We start from the raw sequence: 22,347 nt of genomic DNA, 5'->3' as shown, positions 1-22,347 counted from the left end.
TTTCCGGCGTGCTGCCGGAAGCGGAAGTGCCCGCGGGCGGCTCACTTCCGGTTGGGCTCCGGGCGGCGGCCGCGGGAGGTGAGTGGGTGGCGGCGGCGGCGGCGGCGGCGGAGGGCGGGCTCTGGGGCGGTGGTCGCCGAGGTGGGAGGACTGGGGGGTGGGCACGCGCGGCCCCGGGAGGTGGGCATCTCAGTCGGCCGCTCCAGACCACGTCCGCGCTCCGCGGCCCGGAAGGCTGGGCGGAGGCGGTGGCGTCGCCGTCCTCCCGGGGCCCCGTCGTCCCGGCGCCCCGCCTCCCGGCTCGAGGAGGTGACCCTGGACTCCGAGAGCGCCGCTCGCTGGAGGGCTGCGGGGGCCGCGCGCGGGGGCCGGCCGGGGGGATGCGCGGCTTGTCAGGTCGGTGGCAGTGCCGGGAAGGTGTCCGAGCAAACGGGAACAGAAGCGTGCAGGCACAGAGTCACCTGTGCGAGTGGATGTGGGCTTCACGGGAACGCGTGCCTCCCGGTGCTGGGGTTTACGGCTGTCGCCTTTGGCATGTGCGTGTTTTGCTGTCCCGCTGAGATTTTGTGCGTTGGGGTAGTAACCAGTCGGATGGAAGGAGAGGCCGTGCTGGCGGCACAGTGCTGTTGGAAAGAGGAGCGAAAAGCCTGTACGGACGGTGGTTATTTAATACAGAGCCCTCCGTGGACGTCGTTCGTGGAGATCAGGGCTTTGCTGAAAGCACGTGGGGGTGGGGATAAGGAACTTAGGGAGAGGACAGATCTTTTTCATCTCTTTAAGAAGTTGTATACAGAAGACATGCATGGGAATAGTGTAATGTCTGAGGTCAGGGGAACACATGTTTATTAAATCCTCTCATTTGCCAGACGCTCACCGGATACCCCTTTTGGCGCCAGGACTAGGGCTTTGGAGCTGGGATGGAAGGTAGGTTTCCTCTGGCGTGCGAGCATCTGTGCTCTGCAGGTCGTGCCTGAGCAAAGGTGCCTTTTGCCTTCTCATCTTTGTTTATTAGGGTTGTTAAATGTATGAAGTAGAATTTCAGATATTACAGATGGTAGTGATTTTTTAAATATGTTTTTTAAATTTTTTTTAAGATTTATTTATTTATTTGAGAGAGTGAGCTAGTGAACACGCATGCAAGCCGGGGTAGGGGGTGGGGGGAGGGAGAGAGAGAATCCCAAGCAGACTCCACACTGAGTGCAGAGTCCCAGCATGGGGCTCCATCTCACGACCCTGAAACCACGATCTGAGCCGAAGTCAAGAGTCGGGCACTTAACCGACTGAGCCACCCAGGCGCCTCAGTAGTGACTTTTGAGGGGCATGTGCTGGGACTTGAGCTGGGGGTGGGTGAGGCATGTTGAGGCATGTGCTGTCCCTATGCCTCTGTGTCCTCTCTGAAGCCTCCTGGCGCAGCTGCCCCACCAGTGTGGCCAAAGGGTGCTGTGAAGGCTTCAGAAATTGGCTGTGTCTGGGGGAGAGAAGAACCTTGGAGACTGACATCTGATAGGATGAGGAGTGTGAAGTCCACGTAGAGACATCCTCCATTTGTTCATAGCTTATAGCTGTAAATGTGTCTGCTTTACTTAAAGGTAAAAGTGCCTTCGTATCTGAGTTCTGAAAGCTTGTATCTATTATTAAGGAGTTCACAATCCTGGTTTAGCTTTAAGGTTTACTGGATTAATGATCTCAGATGTTCTCCTTGTAGCTCCACTGTGACCAGCTGAGACTATCAGGGAGCATGAGTTTTGTACCTACCTTTTCTACCTTCCTAATACATCTTCCCCTCCTGCTCCCTCTCTCCTTGTCCACACAGCATACCTCTAGTATGACAGGTGCTGAGATTCCGCCTGCTTTTTAACCATGAAGGAGACGGACCTGGAGGCTGTAGCAACAGCTGTCCAGAGGGTTGCTGGAATGCTCCAGCGCCCGGACCAGCTGGACAAAGTGGAGCAGTACCGAAGAAGAGAGGCCCGGAAAAAGGCCTCCGTGGAGGCCAGACTGAAGGTACGAGACCAGAGAGGCCATAGCCATCCGCTTTACTCCCAGTCAGGACAGATCCATTTATCTTGAGTTCTGGGTTCCTGTATAACATCATCATTGTAGTTTTGCTAAATTAGATTTTGTGATGATCTAGAAAGAGGCAGAACAGACCATCACCTTTACTTAACACATTCTTTCCAAAACTGTATTACCGAGCAGTAGATTTACAGAGAAGATTGTGGGTATATTGGAAACACTGAGGAACAACCTTTCTAGCATCCAGAAGTGTCCATTTAAATTTTAAACAATACTAGAAGAATAGCAGCTATCCTTATTTGTTAGCAGGTCTATAGAGTGCCACAGAGAGCATTTTGTTTAGAACTTTTCAGCACACACTGTAGCTGGCTGGCTATGTGCCTGGCACTCTGCTGGCCCTGGGGAGGAAGGAGAGTGAGGCACATTTATTAAGAATGTGAGAGTGGGGCAAGAAAGAAAATTACTCTTTTTCAAGGTATTTTATGATTGGTTTGACTTTCAACTTAATTTGTATGAAGATGTGAGGTTTTGTTAAAACACATACATTCAGTGTAGTTATAAAAATGTTAAGACCGTGGTGTGCTGTGAGTGACAGGGAGTAGAGCAGACTTCCGGGTTGAAGAGAATGCCTTTGAGGAAAGTTCATTTTCACATTCATATGGCACTTAAAAACACTGTTAGCATCTGGATAATGGCAGACTTGATCATTCATTTATACCAAAACGAAGTATCCAATTACTGGTTAGACTTATTTAAAACAGTAGTTTTACTTTAATTTAAAAGAGTTTGGATCTGCTACATTTTTAGTTAGCATTTTGATCTGATCCAGAAATTTGTGGGATTAACTGGTGATCATCACTAGTGGCCTAGAAAACTTGTGTGGTCCGTTACCATCATCAATAATTTCCGTGTGTAAGTTACGGCTCCTGGGTTGAATGTGTTCCTGGCTTTGGTTGTGCCACCTGGCCTGGCCTGGCCTGGCCTCCCCTCCCCTCGCCTGGCTGCCCCTCCTTCATGTCCCCTTCCCTTTTGGCTGTACCACTTGCTGATGGCATTTCAGCATGCCCACGGAGTGAGTCTGAATCCCAGATGTACCAGTTCTTTGCAGTAGGGCCAGCCATCCTTGAGCCAAGTCTGGTCCTGGCTGAGCAGCAGGAAGCCCTCTACCTCAAAGCTGATGAGTGAGTCCTGACAGCCTCAGATGAGGCCTGAGGGAACTGAGGGATGCCTGGGGCAGCCACGGGACCTGAGGCATGCCCGTCGTGGTATCCAGCATCTTCAGGCTGAGGGCCTGGATGAGTAGTTTAGGAGGTTTTCTCAACAAAGTTTAAAAGGCATTGTTCTGTTCTACGGCTGCAGTGAAAAACAGAAAAAGCTATTTTGTGAATCAGTTAAGTCCTTGTTGAATTGTATTCTCTTTTCTCTGAGTATTGACTGTTTGCAGCTACTGAAATTTGTCTCCTGTGAACTTGAAACACCTGAGGAAGACGTGTTTGTGGCTGTCCCAGCTCTGCTCACCATCCCCTCGTCCCCGGGTGTCTCCCCTAGGCTGCGATCCAGTCCCAGTTGGACGGTGTGCGCACAGGCCTGAGCCAGCTGCACAACGCACTGAACGATGTCAAAGACATCCAGCGGTCCCTGGCCGACGTCAGCAAAGACTGGAGGCAGAGCATCAACACCATTGAGAGCCTCAAGGATGTGAAGGATGCTGTCGTGCGGCACAGCCAGCTTGCCGCAGCTGTGGAAAACCTCAAGAACATCTTCTCAGGTGGCCCGTGGGGACAGCTGGGGGTGGTGGGTGCCTTGGGGGTCAGAGGCAAAGTGCTGTCTGTTCTCTTCCCCGTGACTCATTTTTCTTTGCTGTACGGGTGATGTAGAGGTGGATCCAGCTTTTGTGCGGTGTGTCTTGTAGACCTCCCTCGGTGTGGACAGTGGGTTTGATTCCCACCTGTATAGTTAACTTCTTGTTTGCCCTGAGGGTGGAAGGGACCAGTTGAACAAGTAGGATACTTATAGTTCTGTTTGGATAGAGGCACAGAAATGGGTTAAGAGAAGAAGCGCTTGTGAGCTTCATTCCGTGGGCTGCAGTGTGGCTGTCAAATCAGTAGACCAGATGGGACTCCAATAGATGAAAAAGAGAGAAGTGTCCTGGTGAACAGGACAGAGAGGGGCCAGTTCCCAGCTGGAGAGGTAATGGAGGCGAGTGGCAGTTCCCGGGTGGAGAAGAGTGTGCACAGGCCGGGGGTGGGGAGAGCAGAGAAGGGACACACACTGCAGCCTTGGTCAGCAATGAGCGGGATCTGGTAGAGGCCTTGGGGCTGGTTGGGGTGGTGTGGGGACAGGAAGTGTGGGGGTGGCCCTTTCAGAGCCATGTCCCAGTACCTCACCAGTGAGAGGCTCTGCAGCCTATCCTGGAACAGTGTCAGTTGTCATGTGGGTGGGGCTCCATGTCTGCTCAGCACAGTCTAGGGCCCGTCTCAGCCCTCATCCCCTCCCCTCTGTCAGAGTCACCAGTATCCCAGCAAGAGGCCTTGGAGTGGTCTGACCCCTTCCCTTCCTTTCTCCTGGGTCTGGTCTCTGAATTCTTTCTGTTCTTCCCTAAACTCTGTTCAACCCATGAGCATAATGTGCCACAGTTCTTCATACCACTTTAAAGCCACATCATGGTGGCCCTGCTCCAGCTGCATTGTACCTTGGTAATTTGTGTCCTATCCAGCTTCGCTCCTCGGACTCCTCTCACGCTTGCGTCTGAAGGCAGGTTGTTAAGTACCTGGCCCCCTTGCTTGTCTTCCTGGGGGTCTGATGGTTAGGGCCACATTCCAAGTTGCTTCTCGCGTTCCTCCCACGAATGGCGCAGCGTTGCCGACTCCACAGTGGGTGCTAAGGAAGCAGCTCATCTTGGTGACTGTTAACTGCCTGGAATTGGAACACAGTAGTCCCCAAGCCCAAATGCCCTTCGTGACACTGAGCCAGCATCTTGCTAGTTAATATCCCTCCTTACGATTTCCTGTTGATTGGTAACATTTCCTTCCAGTCTTCTAAAGCTCATGCCAAATGACCAAAAAGTTACTTTACTGGAAGAAGGTCATCCACAAGAGTTGAAAATAATTTTCTTCCCTTGAGGAATGAATGAGGCCATGTTATATATGTATTTTTGTTAGGAGTAGACTTCATTGGGAAGATTCATTGCCTGTAATTTGGTAGTACTGTGCACACCGCCTTTTCCCCTACTTTGTTTTAACATGAGATACACCTAACATAAAATTTACCGTCGTGATTGTTTTTGAGTGTGCAGTTTTTGGTGTTACTTTACTTTCACGTTGTGCAGCTGTCACCACCATCAACCCCCAGAACTCTTTCCATCTTGTAAAACTGAAACCGTATGGTGGTGTGTGTCAGTGACATGCTAGTAAAACTAAAACAGAAAGACCAAACTTTGCACCCATTAAATGATAGCTCCCCATTTCCCCTCCCCTTACTGGTTGTGGGTCTGTTGAGATATTCTGTTTCTTCATGACTTAGTCTCGTAGGTCTTTGCTGCTACGTCTAGGTCACCTCTTGATTGGCGTACAGTTGTTCATACTGCTCTCGTGGTCCTTTCTATTTCTGTAGAATCAGCAGTAATATCCCTACTTCCATTTCTGATTTTAGTATTTGAGTCTTCTCTCTCTCTCTCTTTTTTTAAAGTTCATTTAGCTAAAGATTTGTCAGTCATTGATCTTTTCAAAGAACCACCTTTTGGTTTTGTCAGTTTTCTCTGTTGTTTTCCTGTTCTCTATTTTGTTTCTTTCTGCTCTTCTCATGATTTCCTTCCTGCTGGTAGCTTTGGGTTAGCTTGTTCTTCTTTTTCTCATTCCCTAAATTATAAAGTTAGGTTGTTGATTTGGTATTTTTCTTTTTCTTTAATATAAGCATTGATAGCTATACACTTGTCCTTAAACATTGCTCTCCTTGATGCCGTTAAGTTCTGGTGTGTGGGGTTCTTACTTTTGTTTGTCTAAGTATTTTCTAATTTCTCTTGTGATTTCTTCTTTGATCCAGTGATGGAGTGTGTTGTTTAATTTCCACTAATATGTGAATTTTTCATCTGTTACAGATTTCTAACTTCATCCCATTCTGGTTGGAAAAGATTTTTTTTTAAAGATTTTATTTGACACAGACACAACCAGCGAGAGAGGGAACACAAGCAGGGGGAGTGGGAGAGGAAGAAGCAGGCTCACAGCAGAGGAGCCTGATGCAGGGCTCGATCCCATAACGCCGGGATCACGCCCTGAGCCGAAGGCAGATGCCTAACCGCTGTGCCACCCAGGCGCCCCTGGAAAAGATATTTTGTATACTATCTACCTTTTAAAATCTATTGAGATTTAATCTGTGATCTAACATAAGGTCTATCCTGGAAAATGTGCTCTTGGGAAGAACGTGTGTGTGGCTGTGGGTGGCGTGTTCTGTGTCTGTCTGTTAGAGGTGGTTGTCCTCTGTGTCCTTATCTCCTGACTGCTTGTCCTGCCCACTACCGTGAGTGACACTGAAGTCTCCCAACTGTTAGAGAACTGTCTATTTTCCAGTGTTGTGAATTTCTGCTTTGTATGTTTTGATGGTCTCTCATTAGGTGTGTAATTGTGTATAATTGTGTCTTCTCGCTGTAAAAAGCCTTTTATGAACATATGATGCCTTCTTTGTCTCTTGTAAACTTGTTGATTTCAAGTCTATTTTGTCTGGCATTAGTGGGGCCACCTGCTCTATTTTGGTCACGGTTTGCATGGAATGTCTTCTCCCACCCTTTCATTTCAGCCTGTTTGTGTCTTTGGATCACAAGTGAGTCTCTTACAGATAGCATGTGGCTGGATCTTGTGTTTTTCTCCGTTCTGCCAGTCTCTGTTTTTTAATTGGAGAGTTTAATCCATTTACATTTAAAACAATGGGTGAACTGAAAATGGGTGGCTTACTTCTGTCGTTTTGCTGTTTGATTTCTATATGACTTACAGCCGTTTTGCCCCTCATTTCCTGCATTCCTGTTGTCTTTTGTGTTTAGTTGATTTTTTTGTGGTGAAATGTTTTAATTCCTTTCTCATTTCCTGTTTTATGTATTCAGAAGTTGTTTTGTTTGTGGTTACTGTGGGAGTTACATTTAACATCTGAAGTTAAAATACTCTGAATTTACACCAGCTTTACTTCAGTAACAGACAAAAGCTCTGCTCTGACACAGTGCTGTTTCATCTCCTTTCAGTAAGTGATGTCACAAAATTATATCTTTATACATTGTCCAAAAACATAGACTAATTGCTTTTTATGTATTAGCCTCTCAGATTCTGTGGAAAGCACAGTGTGGAGTTACAGACCAGCTACAGTAATACTAGCTTTGGACAAATAATTTTTTCCCCTAAATGTATTAGTCTGTTACATTATGTAGAACAGAAAGTAAAGTTACAAACCGAAGTTACCATCACACTAGCTTTTCCAGCTGCCGGTGTGTCTACCGTTATTGTGATCTTACCATCCAGCACGCTTTCATCTCACCCACAGGACTCACTGGGGCAGCTCTCCAGCGTTAGGAGCACTCAGCTTGTGCTTGTTTGGGAGTGTGTTTTTGTCTCCTTCACTTTTGAAGGACAGTTTTGCCAGATGTAGGACTCTGGGGTGACAGTTGTTTTCTTTTAGACTTCGACAGTCCCAGCCCACTGCCCTTCAGCCTCCAAAGTTTGTGATGAAAAGTCGGCTTGTGGTTTCACTGAGGCTCCCTTGTAGGTGACCTGGTGCTTCCCCCTCACTGCTTTCCAGTTTCTCTCTGTCTTTGATTTTCAGCAGTTTGTTCGTAATGTGTCTTGTTCTGGGTCTCTGAGTTTTTCCTACTTGGAGTTTATTCAGCTTTAAATGTTTATATTCCTGTCTTTCATCAAGTTAAGCAAGTTTGATCATTCGGATAATTTCTCTGTCTCCTTTTCTCTCTTTTCCTCTTCTGGGATGTTCTGGGATGTCCACAGTGTGCATGTTGGTCCACTGGATGGTGCCCCACGGGTCCCTTAGGCTGTGTCCACTCTTCTGTCCCTCGTGCTTGGTAATTTTCATTGTCCCATCTTTGCTGATTCATTCTTCTTTTTGTCACATCTGCCTTTGAATCCCTGAAGTAGGTTTTTTGTTGCAGTTATTGTAGTTTTCACCTCCAGAATTCTTTTTGGTTTCTTCTTAGGTTTCATATCTCTTCATTGATGTTTGCATTTTGTTCCTGTATGGTTTTCTGGACTTTCCCCACGTTTTCCTTTAGTCCCTGGAGCACATTTAAGACTTGTTTTAAAGTCTTCATCCAGTAGAGGGGTGTCTGTTAAGCTTCAGTTCAAGTCGTGATCTCAGGATCCTGGGATGTGGCCCTGCGTCAGGCTCCCTGCTCAGCGAGGAGCCTGCTTTTCCCTCTGCCGCTCCCCCTGCTTGTGCCCGCCCACTCTCACTCGCTGTCTCTGACAAGTAAGTAAATAAAATCTTAAAAGATAAAGTCTTTATCCAGTAGATGAACCACTTGGTGTTTGTCAGGGATGGTTTCTGTTGGGTTATCTTTCCCCTTGAACCTCCATCCTTGCCTGTGTCTTTATGTCTTGTGATTTATTTTTTTTGTTGTTGAATGTCGGACATTTGGATCTGCTGACATAGTAACTCTGAAAATCAGCTCTCCTCCTCCCCAGGGTATGCTGATTCTTGTTTATTGTTTGTGTTTTGGTTATTGTAGGCTGTCTCTGAGCTGAGGATCAGACTGAGATGTAAACTGAAGATCTTCTCAGGTCTTTTCTGAGCTGGACCTTTCCCTGGGCATGTGCAGGCGCTTTTTAATTCCCCCGTGTATGAGGTTGCTTTTGAATATCCTAGTCTTTAATGTCTGGAGGGGGAAGGGAATAAAAATGGAGGGGAATAGAGGCACTGGTTCTTTAAATCGCCCAGAAGTCACCTGGCTCTAGGGCGAGGGGTTTGCAACAATGGTGGCCTGAGTGCAGTAACAGCGGGTTCCACCACTGTGTCTGCAGCTCCCTGATTAGAGACAGCAACCAGCAGTTGGAGCACAGATCCCCAGTTTTTGGAGGACGTGTTTTGCTCACCCTGGTTCCCTCAAGCTATGTGCAAGCTGCTTTGGGAATGCGTGGCAGGCTGGGCTGGGGCTGGTGCTGGGAAGGTGCTCCTGTGGTAAGAGCTGAAATTGACCAAAGTTAACCACTGTTTACTGCCAAGCCATCTCCTGGAAGTTGCCAGCCTTCTGCAGACTCCACAGTTCCAAAATAGTCACTCAGACAGATTCTGCCAGTGCAATTGTTGTCTGGGTGCAGAGATAGGTTCCTGGTGCTCCCTCCTTGGCCATCTTCCCAGGGTCCTACACAGCCTTTTGTGTGATTTTTCACTGTGCCATCTTGTGCCTTTTTCCTAGTGCCCGAAATTGTGAGGGAGACCCAGGACCTCATAGAACAAGGGGCGCTCCTTCAGGCTCACCGGAAGCTGATGGACCTGGAGTGCTCCCGGGATGGGCTGATGTATGAGCAGTACCGCATGGACAGTGGAAACACTCGTGACATGACCCTCATCCACAGCTACTTTGGAAGCACGCAGGGGCTCTCAGACGAGCTGGCCAAGCAGCTGTGGATGGTGCTGCAGAGGTCACTGGTCACTGTTCGCCGTGACCCCACCTTGCTGGTCTCAGTTGTTAGAATTATCGAAAGGGAAGAAAAAATCGATAGGCGTATCCTTGACCGAAAAAAACAAACTAGTTTTGTTCCTCCTGGGAGGCCCAAGAATTGGAAGGAGAAAATGTTCACCATCTTGGACAGAACTGTGACTACTAGAATTGAGGGCACGCAGGCAGACACCAGGGAGTCCGACAAGATGTGGCTCGTCCGCCACCTGGAAATCATAAGGAAGTACGTCCTAGATGACCTCATCGTTGCCAAAAACCTGATGGTTCAGTGTTTCCCTCCCCATTATGAGATCTTCAGAAACCTTCTGAACATGTACCACCAGGCCCTGAGCACGCGGATGCAGGAGCTTGCGTCCGAAGACCTGGAAGCCAATGAGATCGTGAGCCTGTTGACGTGGGTCTTAAACACCTACACGAGGTAACTCCCAAGCCGCTCTTGTATTTTCTTTCACATGGAGTTGAGTTGTTTTGCTCTAGCATGTGCTCAGCACCCTCAGACTTTGTTTTCCTGCTGGTGAAAGTCTCCCCTCTGGTCCATCTGGGGGCTTAACCTTGAGGTCAGGGCCCAGCCTCTGGCTGTGTGAATGCTCTTGTGTTTGGGTGGTGTTTCTGCCCCTGACTTCCAGTTCTGTTGAGCAGTTCAGCATTGGGCGCTTCTGTGGTACTGAGTGCCCACCGTGCACCCCGCTTCCTCCTTGCGGCGGCTCCCTGAGGGTGTGGTTTCACCCCGGTGGACGGGGGAGGACACACGGACACACTGCTCCTGGCTTCCAGTGCCCCCCCCCCCCCCCCGCTTGGTTTCTACTCACCAGTATCCTGGAAAAATCTTTTTACATTTCCGCCTTGAGGTTTTGTCACTTCACAAAAGGGAAGTGAGCCATTTTCTGCTTGTATGCGTTTGACATAGGGTTTGAAAATTGAGGCAATGGTGGGTTATTCTGACATTCTTTAAGATTAGCTAGCTGAGAAGGTGCATTTTGATTTTGCAGGGTTTCATGAACAGAGAACAGTATAAACTACTGTTCTGGAATTATTTTTAGCCTCTCTTGCTGCTCGTGTGCGGAAATTCGTTAAACCTCTTTAGCAATCAGGTTTTGGATGTTTTATTTGTATTTTAATAACTGGTTACAGTAGAGAATACGTACATCTTAATATAAAAAAATAGGAGAAACTGTCTCTCACCCGTGATGATGATGGTCACTCTGTCTGGCACATCTGCAGCTTCACTGTGCCACACCTGGGTCCTGCCTCCCGGGCACTGCCCTCACCCAGCGCACGAGTCCGGAGTGATCACCATTTCCCCATCCTGTGGCCCTCTCTGTACCGGCCTCGATTTCACGTTGCCCCATGAGGACAGCACTGTTAGGATCATCTTCATTTTGTGCGTGAGGAAACTGAGGCACAGAGAGCCATGTTTCCAGCATTTACGTGGCCAGCAAGTGGAGAGCAGGAGTAGAATCTGGGCCCTGGGCCCTCGTGCCTGCTCCAGCCACCAAACTGGGTGTGCATTTGTTGGTGTGCACAGTTTCGTGTCTTGGTTTTGTGTGTTTTTCTGTGTGTGGACACCTGCATACTGGCTATCACCTTTTTTTTTTTTTAAAGATTTTATTTATTTATTTGACAGAGGTAGAGACAGCCAGTGAGAGAGGAAACACAAGCAGGGAGAGTGGGAGAGGAAGAAGCAGGCTCATAGCGGAGGAGCCTGATGTGGGGCTCGATCCCAGAACGCCGGGATCACGCCCTGAGCTGAAGGCAGATGCTTAACCACTGTGCCACCCAGGCGCCCCTGGCCATCACCTTCTAGCATTTGGACTTTCTCGTTTGAAAAATTGAGCGGCTTTCATACAGGAAACATTTCACACTGAATAAAGGTTCTTGGGTGAAAATTAGGTTGAGTGAATAGTCTTTTAATACTTGCAGAATTTTATGAAGTGCCTTTTCACTCAGGAAGACCTTGTATTTCTTATAGATAGTAGATTAGCTGATAGTACTCATTGTTTTCTTCATAAATACGTATTTAGGAAATATGGCAACAGTCGTGTGATTTTGCTGAACATTCAAATCTTGGACTTTTAAGGACCTAGCCACACAAAGATATTAACTGTTTTTTATGGAAACTTTTTTCTGAAATTCTGTCCATATCCCTGCTCTCTTAAGCACAGTTGTCTGAATGCATTGATACTTTGCTGACTCATGTTTTGCTATGAAGTGCAGGGATCAGCAACGTTAACTTCCGCACTTATGTTTCTGAGTTACTGTCCTTGTTCGTCATTCCCTTGTTTGATAGGACTGGTCTGCTCAGCACCTCTGGTTTGCCAGGCCCTGGCCTTCCCCAGGGGGAGGTGCTGAGGATAGACCAACACATCTGGTTGGACATTTGTGTGTCAGAAGAAATAGCAACACTTAGCTGAGTGCTTTCTGTCTCCCTAGTAATTATTCTTTCTCATACCTGGTTTTGCCATAGTGCAGAGATGATGGGGAACATAGAACTGGCCCCAGAAGTGGATGTCAGCATCCTGGAGCCTTTGCTTTCTCCAGACGTGGTCTCTGAGCTGCTTGACACATACATGTCAACTCTCACTGTGAGTAGAGTGCTGCATGGTCCCGAACCAGGCTGTGTTGGCTCTCTTAAGTCATGCCTTAACCGAGGCCAGTGGGCAAAACAAGACGGGGGAAAAACCTGTTTTGATGTTCACTTCCTAAGGATGTGTGGGCTCTGTTTCTGGGAAATTGGATCTTGAAATGTGTGTTGGCCAGTTAGATGGGGCGGCTCACTCTCTGCCTGGATCTGGAGATTGAAGCGCGTGTCCTGCAGGTATAGAAACCTCCTCTGGCTGGAGTAGTGAGCCTGTCCAGCCCCCGGTAGCCTGATGGGCAGTGGTGCCTGCCAGCCTCCTAGAGCTGAGCCCAGGAGTGGGAGGGTGGCAGTTGGGGACCAAGTGCCCACACCCCTCCCTCCCGTAACCCCCAGGTGGTGTGCGAGTAACAGGAGGAGGTCAGGGTCTGCTTCCTTGGACAAGGGGAGCCCGAGTAGCAGACAGCATTCTGCCTGAGATGCTGAGCCCCACAGTGGGAAGCAGGGAGGGGTCTGTGTTCCCGAGGTGATGGTGCTGCTGTCTGGTCTTCCGTGGACAAGCCTGCTGGGAGCACGTCTGCCCCATGCTTCCGTGTACGGCTGACCGGCCTGGCCCCTCCTGTAGTGCAGTGCTCGTCCGAAAGTTGGTCGGCGGAGGCAGCACCTGCCGTGGAGGCAGCTTGTGGGATGGCTTCTCCGGCAACCCCTTGTTTGGGAATAGCGGCTCCCAGGGCCCTGAATTTGGTTTCTGCTGCTGCACTGCTGAGGAGACGCCGTGTGCATTGCTCAGCGTGGCATGTTCTGTTCTTCCTTTTTCTGTAATGCCAAACTTCTTTAGTCAAACATCATTGCCTGGCTGCGGAAAGCACTAGAAACAGACAAGAAAGACTGGATAAAAGAGACAGAGCCCGAAGCCGACCAGGATGGGTACTACCAGACGACACTCCCTGCCATTGTCTTCCAGGTACCATCGTGTGCTTCTGAGGCTCATTGCCGGATCGCTCCTGGGGTCCGAGGGTTATACAAATGAACATAGAGTGCCTCCCTTTGTAAAGACAGAAGGAGCCCTTCCTGGTGCCTCAGCCCCTCTCTGTCTGGAGCAGAAGACACAGAGGGTCGCCTGTCCAAGCAGTCTTGCCCAGAGTTACTCTAGTTTTCCTAAAGTGTTTGAATTTGAACTAGAACCGAATCACATGTTATTTGCATGTGACGCTCAGATTTGAGTTTGCTTGTTTGATGTTTTCTGATGTTGGAAATGGCTGAGATTTGTCTTCTAAAATACCACCTGATTGAGTATAACCTGATGGATTTGGGGAAGAGTCCTTTCTATTTTAACCATAATTGTGCCTCTTTATGGTTCCTTTACTTTTTGATGCCCGGCATCTGCTGGTGTCCTCTGGTTTCCTTACTGTCCTTTTCTTCTGGTCCGTTGGCTTTTCTTCTTGGAGGAAGGTTTCTGGCAGGAGGAGGGCTGAGTCATGTCTCATTCTTGTGTGGAATCATGTCACTGGCCTGTGCTTGGACGCCAGCCAGGTGCAAGTGAGCGCCGTGGGCATTTGTCTCTGGGTGACACCTTGAGTAGCAGAGGGGTCCTCACCCTCCCCTTTATTTTGGAAACCGGTGTCATGACAGACTGCACGTGCCACGTGCCTGGGGTGAGGTCGGCCTTCGGGCCCTTCTCCGCCTCGCCACGTGTAGCTTCCCTCAGCTCCCAATCCTTCGTAAGGAATCCACGTCACAGATTACAGCCCAGCCCCTGGCACCCATGCAACCCCAGCCGCACCTGCCCTCCCCGAGCCCCCGTCTCCCTGTCAGCTCAGTGACAGTACACGTTTCCCTCTCTGCGGAGACCAGCTTGTTACAGGTAATTTGGAGGAGATTCACTTGGGTGGTTTTTTCATCTGGTGAGAAGGCTGTTCATTTAACTCACTTGTTATTTTTTGAGTGGTTTCCTTCTTTCTTTATGAATTCTGACTGTAACTGTCAGCTGGCAGATAGGGGTTTTACATATGGGAAACTTGCACCCTGTAAGTTTATAGTAGAATTCATAAATTCTCCAATTTTTAGATGTTTGAACAGAATCTTCAGGTTGCTGCTCAGATAAGTGAAGATTTGAAAACAAAGGTGCTCGTTTTGTGTCTTCAGCAAATGAACTCTTTCCTGAGTAGGTATGTATTTTTGCCAGTGTGCTCGTTTAGAAAATGTATGTTTTTAAAACTTAAAAGCAAAATTTTGACCCTAATATGCCTGAGAGTAAAAAATACTGTAAGCCTGGATTTGCTGTCGTGACCTTCGTTACTTTGAAACAAGCCTTTGGAATGGGTTACACTGTTTTCCTGAGAGCCCAGATGGGCCTGCTGGGCCAGAGTTAGATTCTCTTCCAGACACTTCCTTTCTCTTGTCCCCACTGCCCAGGGCCTGGGAGGGAGTCCATCAGGTGGCGGCTCCCCGTTCCCATCACTGGGAGTCGGCCCTCCGACGGGGCTGGGGAATGTGTCTCCAGGACTCCTCCCTCCCTTTGACTTGTTGGTGAAGATTTGCAAACCTATAGAGAAGCAGAAAGAGTGGTGTAAAAAAACTTGACCCATCGTCCACCTTCAAAAGCTGTCCCTTAAGGCCCCCCTCGCCCATCTGTACCCACCCCCAGTAATTTAAAGCAGATCCCAGACATCCTGGCATTTCATCCCCTATGTCCTTACTCTGGCTGCAGGGCCTTCTGACACCAGGTTTGCATTTGGCTTCAGACGTGCCTGCTCTAGTTGTGTGTGAGACCGGGCCAGGAGCAGGTCTGGGCTCCTGGGTCTCAGGTGCAGTAGCGTGGCCTTGCCCCTCTTTGAGCCACTGGCCTGTGGACACATGCAGATTTGTCATAGTGCCTGGCACCTTCTTGTGTGGCCCCGACTGGCTGCCTTCCCCGTGAGCCACATGTTGGCCCTGAAGGCTTGTGAGATTCCTCTTCGCCGTCTGACTGTTGTGCAAGAAGCCGCACAGGCCGTGTGTGTGTGTGGTCCTCACTGCCGCACATCACGAGACGTGTGTCCCTCTGCTCCGCCCGGGCAGCCGAGCATCCCGCCAGACATGCCCCTGGGGGTTGTGGCCTCAGTCATTTTGTTAGCGGAAAGGAGATTTTCCTCGTCAGCCTCAGCAGTTTGATTACCTGAACCACACGTTGGACAGAAAGGGGGGTAAATGCACAAATATTTCCCTTTAATTGCCAACTTTGCTCCTTTCTTCAGGTCTTTTACACATACGTACAGTGTGTTGTGTTCTGCTGTTGTGCGTGAGTCTCTGTAATGAATTCAAAAGTAAAATATGTCGTGATCTCAGTTACTTGTTTGCTTGACCTCAAGTGAATAAGTTATTTATTTTTGAGTAATTTCTTAATTTGATTTCTTCAGGGAAAGTTTCAGAAAGTGACATTTTATCTAATATTTGATAATGTTTCCAACACTATTGTATGACTTTCTAGGCAGATTCTGTGTCAGATAAAATAATAATTTTCCACTCACAAATATTTCAAAATATTTGTATACTCAGAATACTGAATCACGTTTCAAAGCCTGATATAAAATTTATTTTCAATAATCCATTTAAAACGATTAGCTTCCCTGATTTTTCATTAGTATAGATTATCCAAAAATTTATTTTATTTGTAAAGACTTACCTGGTCGGATGTTAACGATGCCAAATATATTTATCGGGTGTGATTTCGTTGTGGTGCTTGGCACACCCCCGGGCTCCCCCTTCCTGATGGTTTGCTGGGGGCTGTGTTCTCAGATACAAGGAGGAAGCTCAGTCGTACAAGGAAGAGCACCTGCGGGACCGGCAGCGCCCGCACTGCTACGTCCAGTACATGATCGCCGTCGTCAACAACTGCCAGACCTTTAAGTAGGTGACCGCGGTGCGCGGGGCGACCGGGAGCCGACGAGCAGAAGGTGAGGGCGCTCAGCCGTTCATCGAGCCTTAACTGTTCCCTTACAGAGAATCCATAGTCAGTTTAAAAAGGAAGTATTTGAAAAATGAAGTAGAAGAAGGCGTGTCTCTGAACCAGCCGAGCATGGATGGGATTCTGGACGCCATTGCAAGGGAGGGCTGCAGCAGCCTGCTGGAGGAGGTCTTCCTGGACCTGGAGGTGGGAGCCGGTGCTTTACTACTTTATTTCCAGGCTGAAAATAGTGTTTCCATCCATTGTGCGTCTGGAACATACACCCTGTGACCGCATACCCGAGTGGAGCTGACACTCCAGTTCACTTCTCTCACTGTGAAAGGGCCTTTGCTTTTCTGTGATGTATGCCTTGTGTGACACAGGCCCAGACTGGAGGTCCTTCTGATGTACAGTTGAACAGACTCCCATGAAATATTAAGGAAACTAATCTGCTCGGTGGATTACAAAATGGAAACAAGTATGTAGAAGGAAGACGGACTGTTCATTAGCAAATTCTCGATACCAGAACCAAATTGAGAACTCATGCACGTGTGCACACATATCATGGGGACCGGTCTCAGCTTTGAATAAAAATACAGAACAAAGTCATTAACAAAACGCATTTAGCATCATATCAAAGGCACAGTACACTAAGAACAAGGAGGGTTTATTTCAAAAATACAAAGATGGTTTAGCATTATATAGCTGTATGGGCAGAAACCAGAATATATTTTAAAAATAAAACCAGATCATCTTGGGTCCTGCTGGGAAGGAAGTAGCTGGAGAGGAGCTTCTGGGATGATTGGTGAGATCATTTTGTGATGTCTGTAACTTTCTCGAAAATGGTTTAGAAAACAGATGAAATGGATGCATTTGAAATTATTTCAAAATTAAAGAACTATAACAGAAAAGTAGATAAAGGACACAAGTAAGCCCTTTCACAGAAAAGGGATCTCCAGTGTCCTAAATGAGAACAAAGTACCCTGTCTTCCTGATGTTCAGAGATAGGCAAACTGGAACCGAGCATTCTCTGTTGCTTCGCAGTTTGGCAGGTGGTGTTGGAGGTGCGGGAAGGGGGATGCTCTCGTGTGTTCTCTGTAGACCCGGAGCTGTGGTTTTGGAGGGCCGTGTGGGAAGTTTCCGGGGTTTTAATTTGCACACTTGTTGGCTGAGCAGTTCTTCTTTTGGGGTTTCACCTGCAGAAATGCGCACAGGTTCATCACGCTGTTCTTTTTAATTGCGAAATGCGAACAGTTTTAAATGTCCATCAGGATTGGCTGAATGCAGAATATCCATGTAATATACCCAAACAGCAAAGGCAGTGTGTGAACGGACAGATCTCCACAGTGAACGCCAGCTCATCACCGAAGTTGTGTGTAACGAATGTCTCACGTAGTGACCGTACGTGTTTGTGGATTCCGTGCCAGGGGAGTCTTTCCGTGTGTATTGCTCTCACAGAATGTCACCGAAGCTCGGCAGCACCTTCCTCCTGATACACGTGACTCGGGGACAGTGTCCAGGTGATGTTTTCTGTGTTCTTTTCAGCAACATCTCAGTGAGCTGATGACAAGGAAGTGGCTGTTAGGATCCAATGCTGTGGACATTATTTGTGTTACCGTGGAGGACTATTTCAATGATTTTGCCAAAATTAAAAAGCCGTATAAAAAGGTAAGAGTGTAGACACAGTGACATGGTGGGAGCTCACCTGCAAGCTGGAGCCCACCTGGCATCTTTTGTGGAGCTCAGTGTCCAATTGGTTCTTCTGTGAGTGGACGTTCACAGGTGGTTTTATTAACCCAAGGCAGGCAGGAGGCATCCGTGTCTAGAGAGAAGCTAGGTGGGGGCGATGGTGCTTCTGTTCATTTAACCTTATGCCTCCTGACACCCCACCAAACCCTCTTTGACACACGGCCGCAGACACAGGCCGCGCTCATGATAGGGACCTCCTCAGCGGCCCCGGAAACCCCTAGAAGGGAGGGTGGGGGCAGCGGCTGTGGACCAGGGATAGGCGGCAGTTCCCGCTCCAGGATCCCTGTCCAGGGCACAGGCAGGCTGCTGGCCTTTCCCTACTACAGCAGAGGCCCCAGGGTTCTTCTCTGTGTAGCTGAGCCCTGGAGGACCCAGGAGCCCTGCCACAGACGCACGGAGCCCCTGTGTGCCTCAGCCGCATGCATGTCCTCTGGGGCTTCCCTGGAGTAGCCTGTTTCCTCCTGCAGGACCTGGGCCTCTGCTCACGGATTCTCAGGGCCTTAGGTAGTGTCGGCTGTTGTTGATGTAACCAGTGACCCTTTTACAAGTCAGGCTTTCCAGATGTTTTTTCCTGGCTTATAGGCAGTGGTTTTAACATACTGACCTCATGTCCAGACATTTTGTAAAACTTTCTGTTTGTTTCTGGGATTTGTCTCAGGACCCTTTTAGATCTCTGTGTAGACGGTTGTGTCGTGTGAACAGTGACACCGTTTTCATTTCTGGTCCTCACACCTTTCATATCTTCTTGTCCCGCTGTGGTGACTGGGACCCAGTGTAACCCTTGTCTAAGTCCTCATTTTAAAGGAAATTGTTGTGGCTCTGCCAATAAGACTGATATCTATAGGGAGACCTGGTGATTGGAACCCCAACTGTCCTGTCCGAAGCCTCTGGCTGGTCGGAAGTCCGTGTGCTGCTGTCTGGTCTGTTGCTTGCACAGTTTTGGTTCCAGTGTTAATTTCTTTAAACATATGGCATGTTGATTCAGTAGTTGGTGCCTGAGGAGCCCGTGCCTGGGTGCAGCCCTCCCTGTGGGGGCTTGTCTGGGGGGTTCATCTGATGCGATTGGGCACGAGTTTCCTTTCAGCACTTACTTGAAAGAAACCCCGCACGTGCACTCCTTCAGGTTCTGCCATCTGTTGACAGGTGGGAGGGCGTGTGCCGTGCACAGCTGCCTGGCCAGCCTGGGTCTCAGCAGGTGCCTGGGGTGCGGTGCAGGGCGCGGGGGGGACTTCAGTGGGGAGCCTGGAGGGTCTCAGCAGGGGGCTGCCACAGCGGGAGCAGGGCTGGGCGTCTCAGCGGGAGCCTCTGCCTTGCTGACCCTGTGTTTGCCGGCAGAGGATGACTGCAGAGGCTCAGCGGCGAGTGGTGCTGGAGTACCTGCGGGCCGTCATGCAGAAGCGCATCTCCTTCCGCAGTGCAGAGGAGCGCAAGGAGGGCGCAGAGAGGATGGTCCGGGAGGCCGCGCAGCTCCGTCTCCTGTTCCGGAAGCTGGCCTCCGTGAGTGCTGTCTTGGCTCTGTTTCCCCCCCAGCGCTGTTTAGGCCAGCTGATCACGGCCAGTCCCATCAAGGACCAAGTGACCAATCGGTCCTCCTTGTGTGCACAGGAATGTCTGTTGGACCTTGTGGCTGGAGGTAGCTTCCGGGCATTACTCCTAGCCCCGTGGGTGTGGCAGTAGCCAGACTGGTCTCGCCCCTGTGGGCTGCCCACCCCCTGCCCACAGCGTCCCTGCTGAGGGTGCACAGGACAGCTCCACTGTGGGTGTCCCCTCACAGGGCTTGGCAGCTGCATGCACACTGTCTTCCAGGGGTTTGGCGAGGATGCAGACGGGCACTGCGACACCATTGTGGCCATTGCCGAAGTTATTAAGCTGACTGACCCGTCCCTGCTCTACCTGGAAGTCTCCACTCTGGTCAGCAAATACCCAGACATCAGGTAAGGGCCACGTGCCCTCTCTTTCAGCTGGAAATCATGGAACAGAGGAGTAAGCTCGTTCCTAGGGTCACTGATGGGGTGGAGCCTGACCATGGGGCATGTGCACTGTTGGGGGTCTCGGCTCCTGGGAAGACAGGCTGTGTGGATGATAGCCAGGAGCAGAGTGGGCTGCAGAGAACAGTAATGGACGCATCATGTCCCTCTGTGTCCCCTAGCCCTGCTGTTGGACCTGGGGCCCGTGGGACCCCAGCCTTGGTTCACGCATCTCCCAGGTGTCAGAACACAGGTGGGGAGCAGGTGGCCTGAGTGCGGGTGGGGCGTCACCATGCTCTGTGCATTGAGGGGGGGGGAGGTGGCAGAGCAGAGTGGTTTCAGGAAGCTCATCTTGTGCTCATGGATTCAGGGAAGGGAGCACATGTACCATGTACCTGTCACTCGCAACCGAGGCACCCCCGCCACCATCCTGCGTCAGCCAGCGTCTTCTCTTTTTGCCGATGCTGTGGGTTTGCTTGAAGCAGGAGGAACTGGTGGTCCTGGTCTCTCCAGGGTCCTCTCACTCTAGTTAGGCAGTCTGTTAAAGATTTAGGAGAGCAGAGTTTAAAAAACTTTGTGATTATAGGTTGAAGAAAAGGCCACGGTGAGTGGAGAACTCCGTTTTCTCTCCTGTCATGACAAGGGGGATGCGCCTCTCATCTACAGCTGTTGACCCTGCTCTGGGGCCTCAGTGTTGGCCGAGCCAGGCCAGGGGAGCACTGGGGGGGAGTCTGAGTCAGGCGTGGGGGGTGAGCAGCTGTAGCTGCAGCCCCTGACACTCCCTGGTGTTCCCTACCGCCTGCAGGGATGAGCACATTGGCGCGCTCCTGGCCATGCGAGGGGATACCAGCCGGGACATGAAGCAGACCATCATCGAGACGCTGGAGCAGGGCCCAACGCAGGCAAACCCCAACTATGTGCCCATCTTCAAGGAGATCGTGGTTCCCAGTCTGAATGTGGCAAAGCTCCTCAAGTAGCCTCTTGGGCCCCAGTCTTGTTGCGATGCTGTGCTCATCACCCCAGCCTTGGAAATGTGTGGCAGCCAGAGTAACATGAGACACCCAGGACCACGTGCCTGCCTCTCCCGGGGCCACGCTCACGGCTTCTCGAAGAGCAAGCACTCTGCAGCCATGGTCCGTCCGGCTTTCTCCTAGTTTGTAATGTCCTTTATGAGGCAGGCTCTGGCGTGAAGGGCCTCATGTGCCCATCCCCCTTAACCCCTGGGTCTCCCCTCGTTTCTGCACAGTGTAAACACTTCCAAAACTCTGCTGCTCAATAAAGAGTCTAACCTCCTGCAGGGAAATGCAGACTGCCCGAATTGAAGGGTTTCTTACTAGGGATGATGTAGTGTGTGTCCAGTGCCTGGAGGCTGCTCTCAGGTCGTCCGATGTGTAACCCGGAGGTGCGCCTCAGCCTGGAGTGGGGGCCTGGGTCCTGCAGCTCTGCATCGACCCCTCATGCTGCGTGCCCCTTGACTTGTGCCACAGGCTCTTTAACGTCCTCCCCGCAACCCCACTGAGGCCAGGCAGGTGTCCCTCTGGCGTGCCACTCCACACCCTCCCCCGGGAGCAGATCTGGCGGGTGAGGGATGTTGTGCGATGTCGTGCACATTTATCTGGTGCACATTTCAGGATCTGCTTATTGCGGATATGGGATCCCTTAGACCCCTCTCGTATAGCAGCTGCTTCGTGGTGGCCTCGTGTTGCACGAGTCCTGGATCTCGTAGTAAATTAACTCCGAGGCTGCACCTGCATAAACGGGGGGCTGGGTGTGGGTCCTGACCCTTCCCCACAGTGCAGTAGTGAGGGAGTTCTCATGCACCTGTGTTCTGGTTCACCGTGCAGTGCCAGCTAAAATGAGGAATGGAGAGTGGCCCTGTTCCCCCGTCCCTGCTTCAGGGAACCCCGGGGACTGGCTGGTTTAGGTGGGAGAGGGGAGGTGCGGCCCCTTCCCCACTGTGCCACTGGCCCCCGTGGTGGGTGTGCCCTGTGCTCCTCCCCACTGCGGGCCCCGAGTGAGTGCAGCGTGGGCTGCTCTGATCACCTGAGCTCAAGTCTGATGAGGCTTTGTTTCCTCTGTGGCCACATCCAGCTGTGTAAACAATTCTTGCAAAGGACTTTTTCTTCAAAGAATCAAAACCTAAATGGAATTAAGTGACAAGAAACTAGATGCAGTTCTTAGGGAATGTTCCTGGCTTGGAAGAGGGATAACTTCTCTATAAATAGGGAGCTAAAGTCCTGTCTTTTCATATACATATTAAGTATGATGTGTTTTAATGTCTAGCATGTAGTAAGTGCCAAATGTTTTTTGAACTAATGATATTGAGTCTGTTGTCCCTTATAAAAATACATTTATTTTTCCAGTGACTGGGAGAATTTTCACTCCACGTTACTTCAAGAACAAATATCCAAGGTGAATATTCAAATAATGACAAAAGACCCAAGTG

General features: G+C 49.8%; 1 protein-coding gene across 1 annotated transcript; it reads left to right on the top strand.

Moving 5' to 3' along the window:
• The first annotated feature begins 10 nt into the window (after positions 1-10).
• EXOC3 (exocyst complex component 3) lies at positions 11-21,208 on the top strand. Its single transcript, XM_040630593.1, has 14 exons — positions 11-78; positions 867-924; positions 1,814-2,004; positions 3,565-3,784; positions 9,422-10,103; positions 12,150-12,267; positions 13,099-13,224; positions 14,328-14,428; positions 16,038-16,148; positions 16,242-16,392; positions 17,731-17,853; positions 19,270-19,431; positions 19,741-19,868; positions 20,707-21,208. The coding sequence occupies exons 3-14, from the start codon at positions 1,861-1,863 to the stop codon at positions 20,876-20,878; spliced, it is 2,238 nt and encodes a 745-aa protein (XP_040486527.1). The 5' UTR covers positions 11-78; positions 867-924; positions 1,814-1,860; the 3' UTR covers positions 20,879-21,208.
• Positions 21,209-22,347: the final 1,139 nt, after the last annotated feature.

The sequence above is a fragment of the Ursus maritimus genome, unplaced genomic scaffold (assembly GCF_017311325.1).
Source record: "Ursus maritimus isolate PB19 unplaced genomic scaffold, ASM1731132v1 scaffold_15, whole genome shotgun sequence".
Classification (NCBI taxonomy): domain Eukaryota; kingdom Metazoa; phylum Chordata; class Mammalia; order Carnivora; family Ursidae; genus Ursus; species Ursus maritimus.
This window is presented reverse-complemented; position numbering and strand designations above follow the sequence as displayed.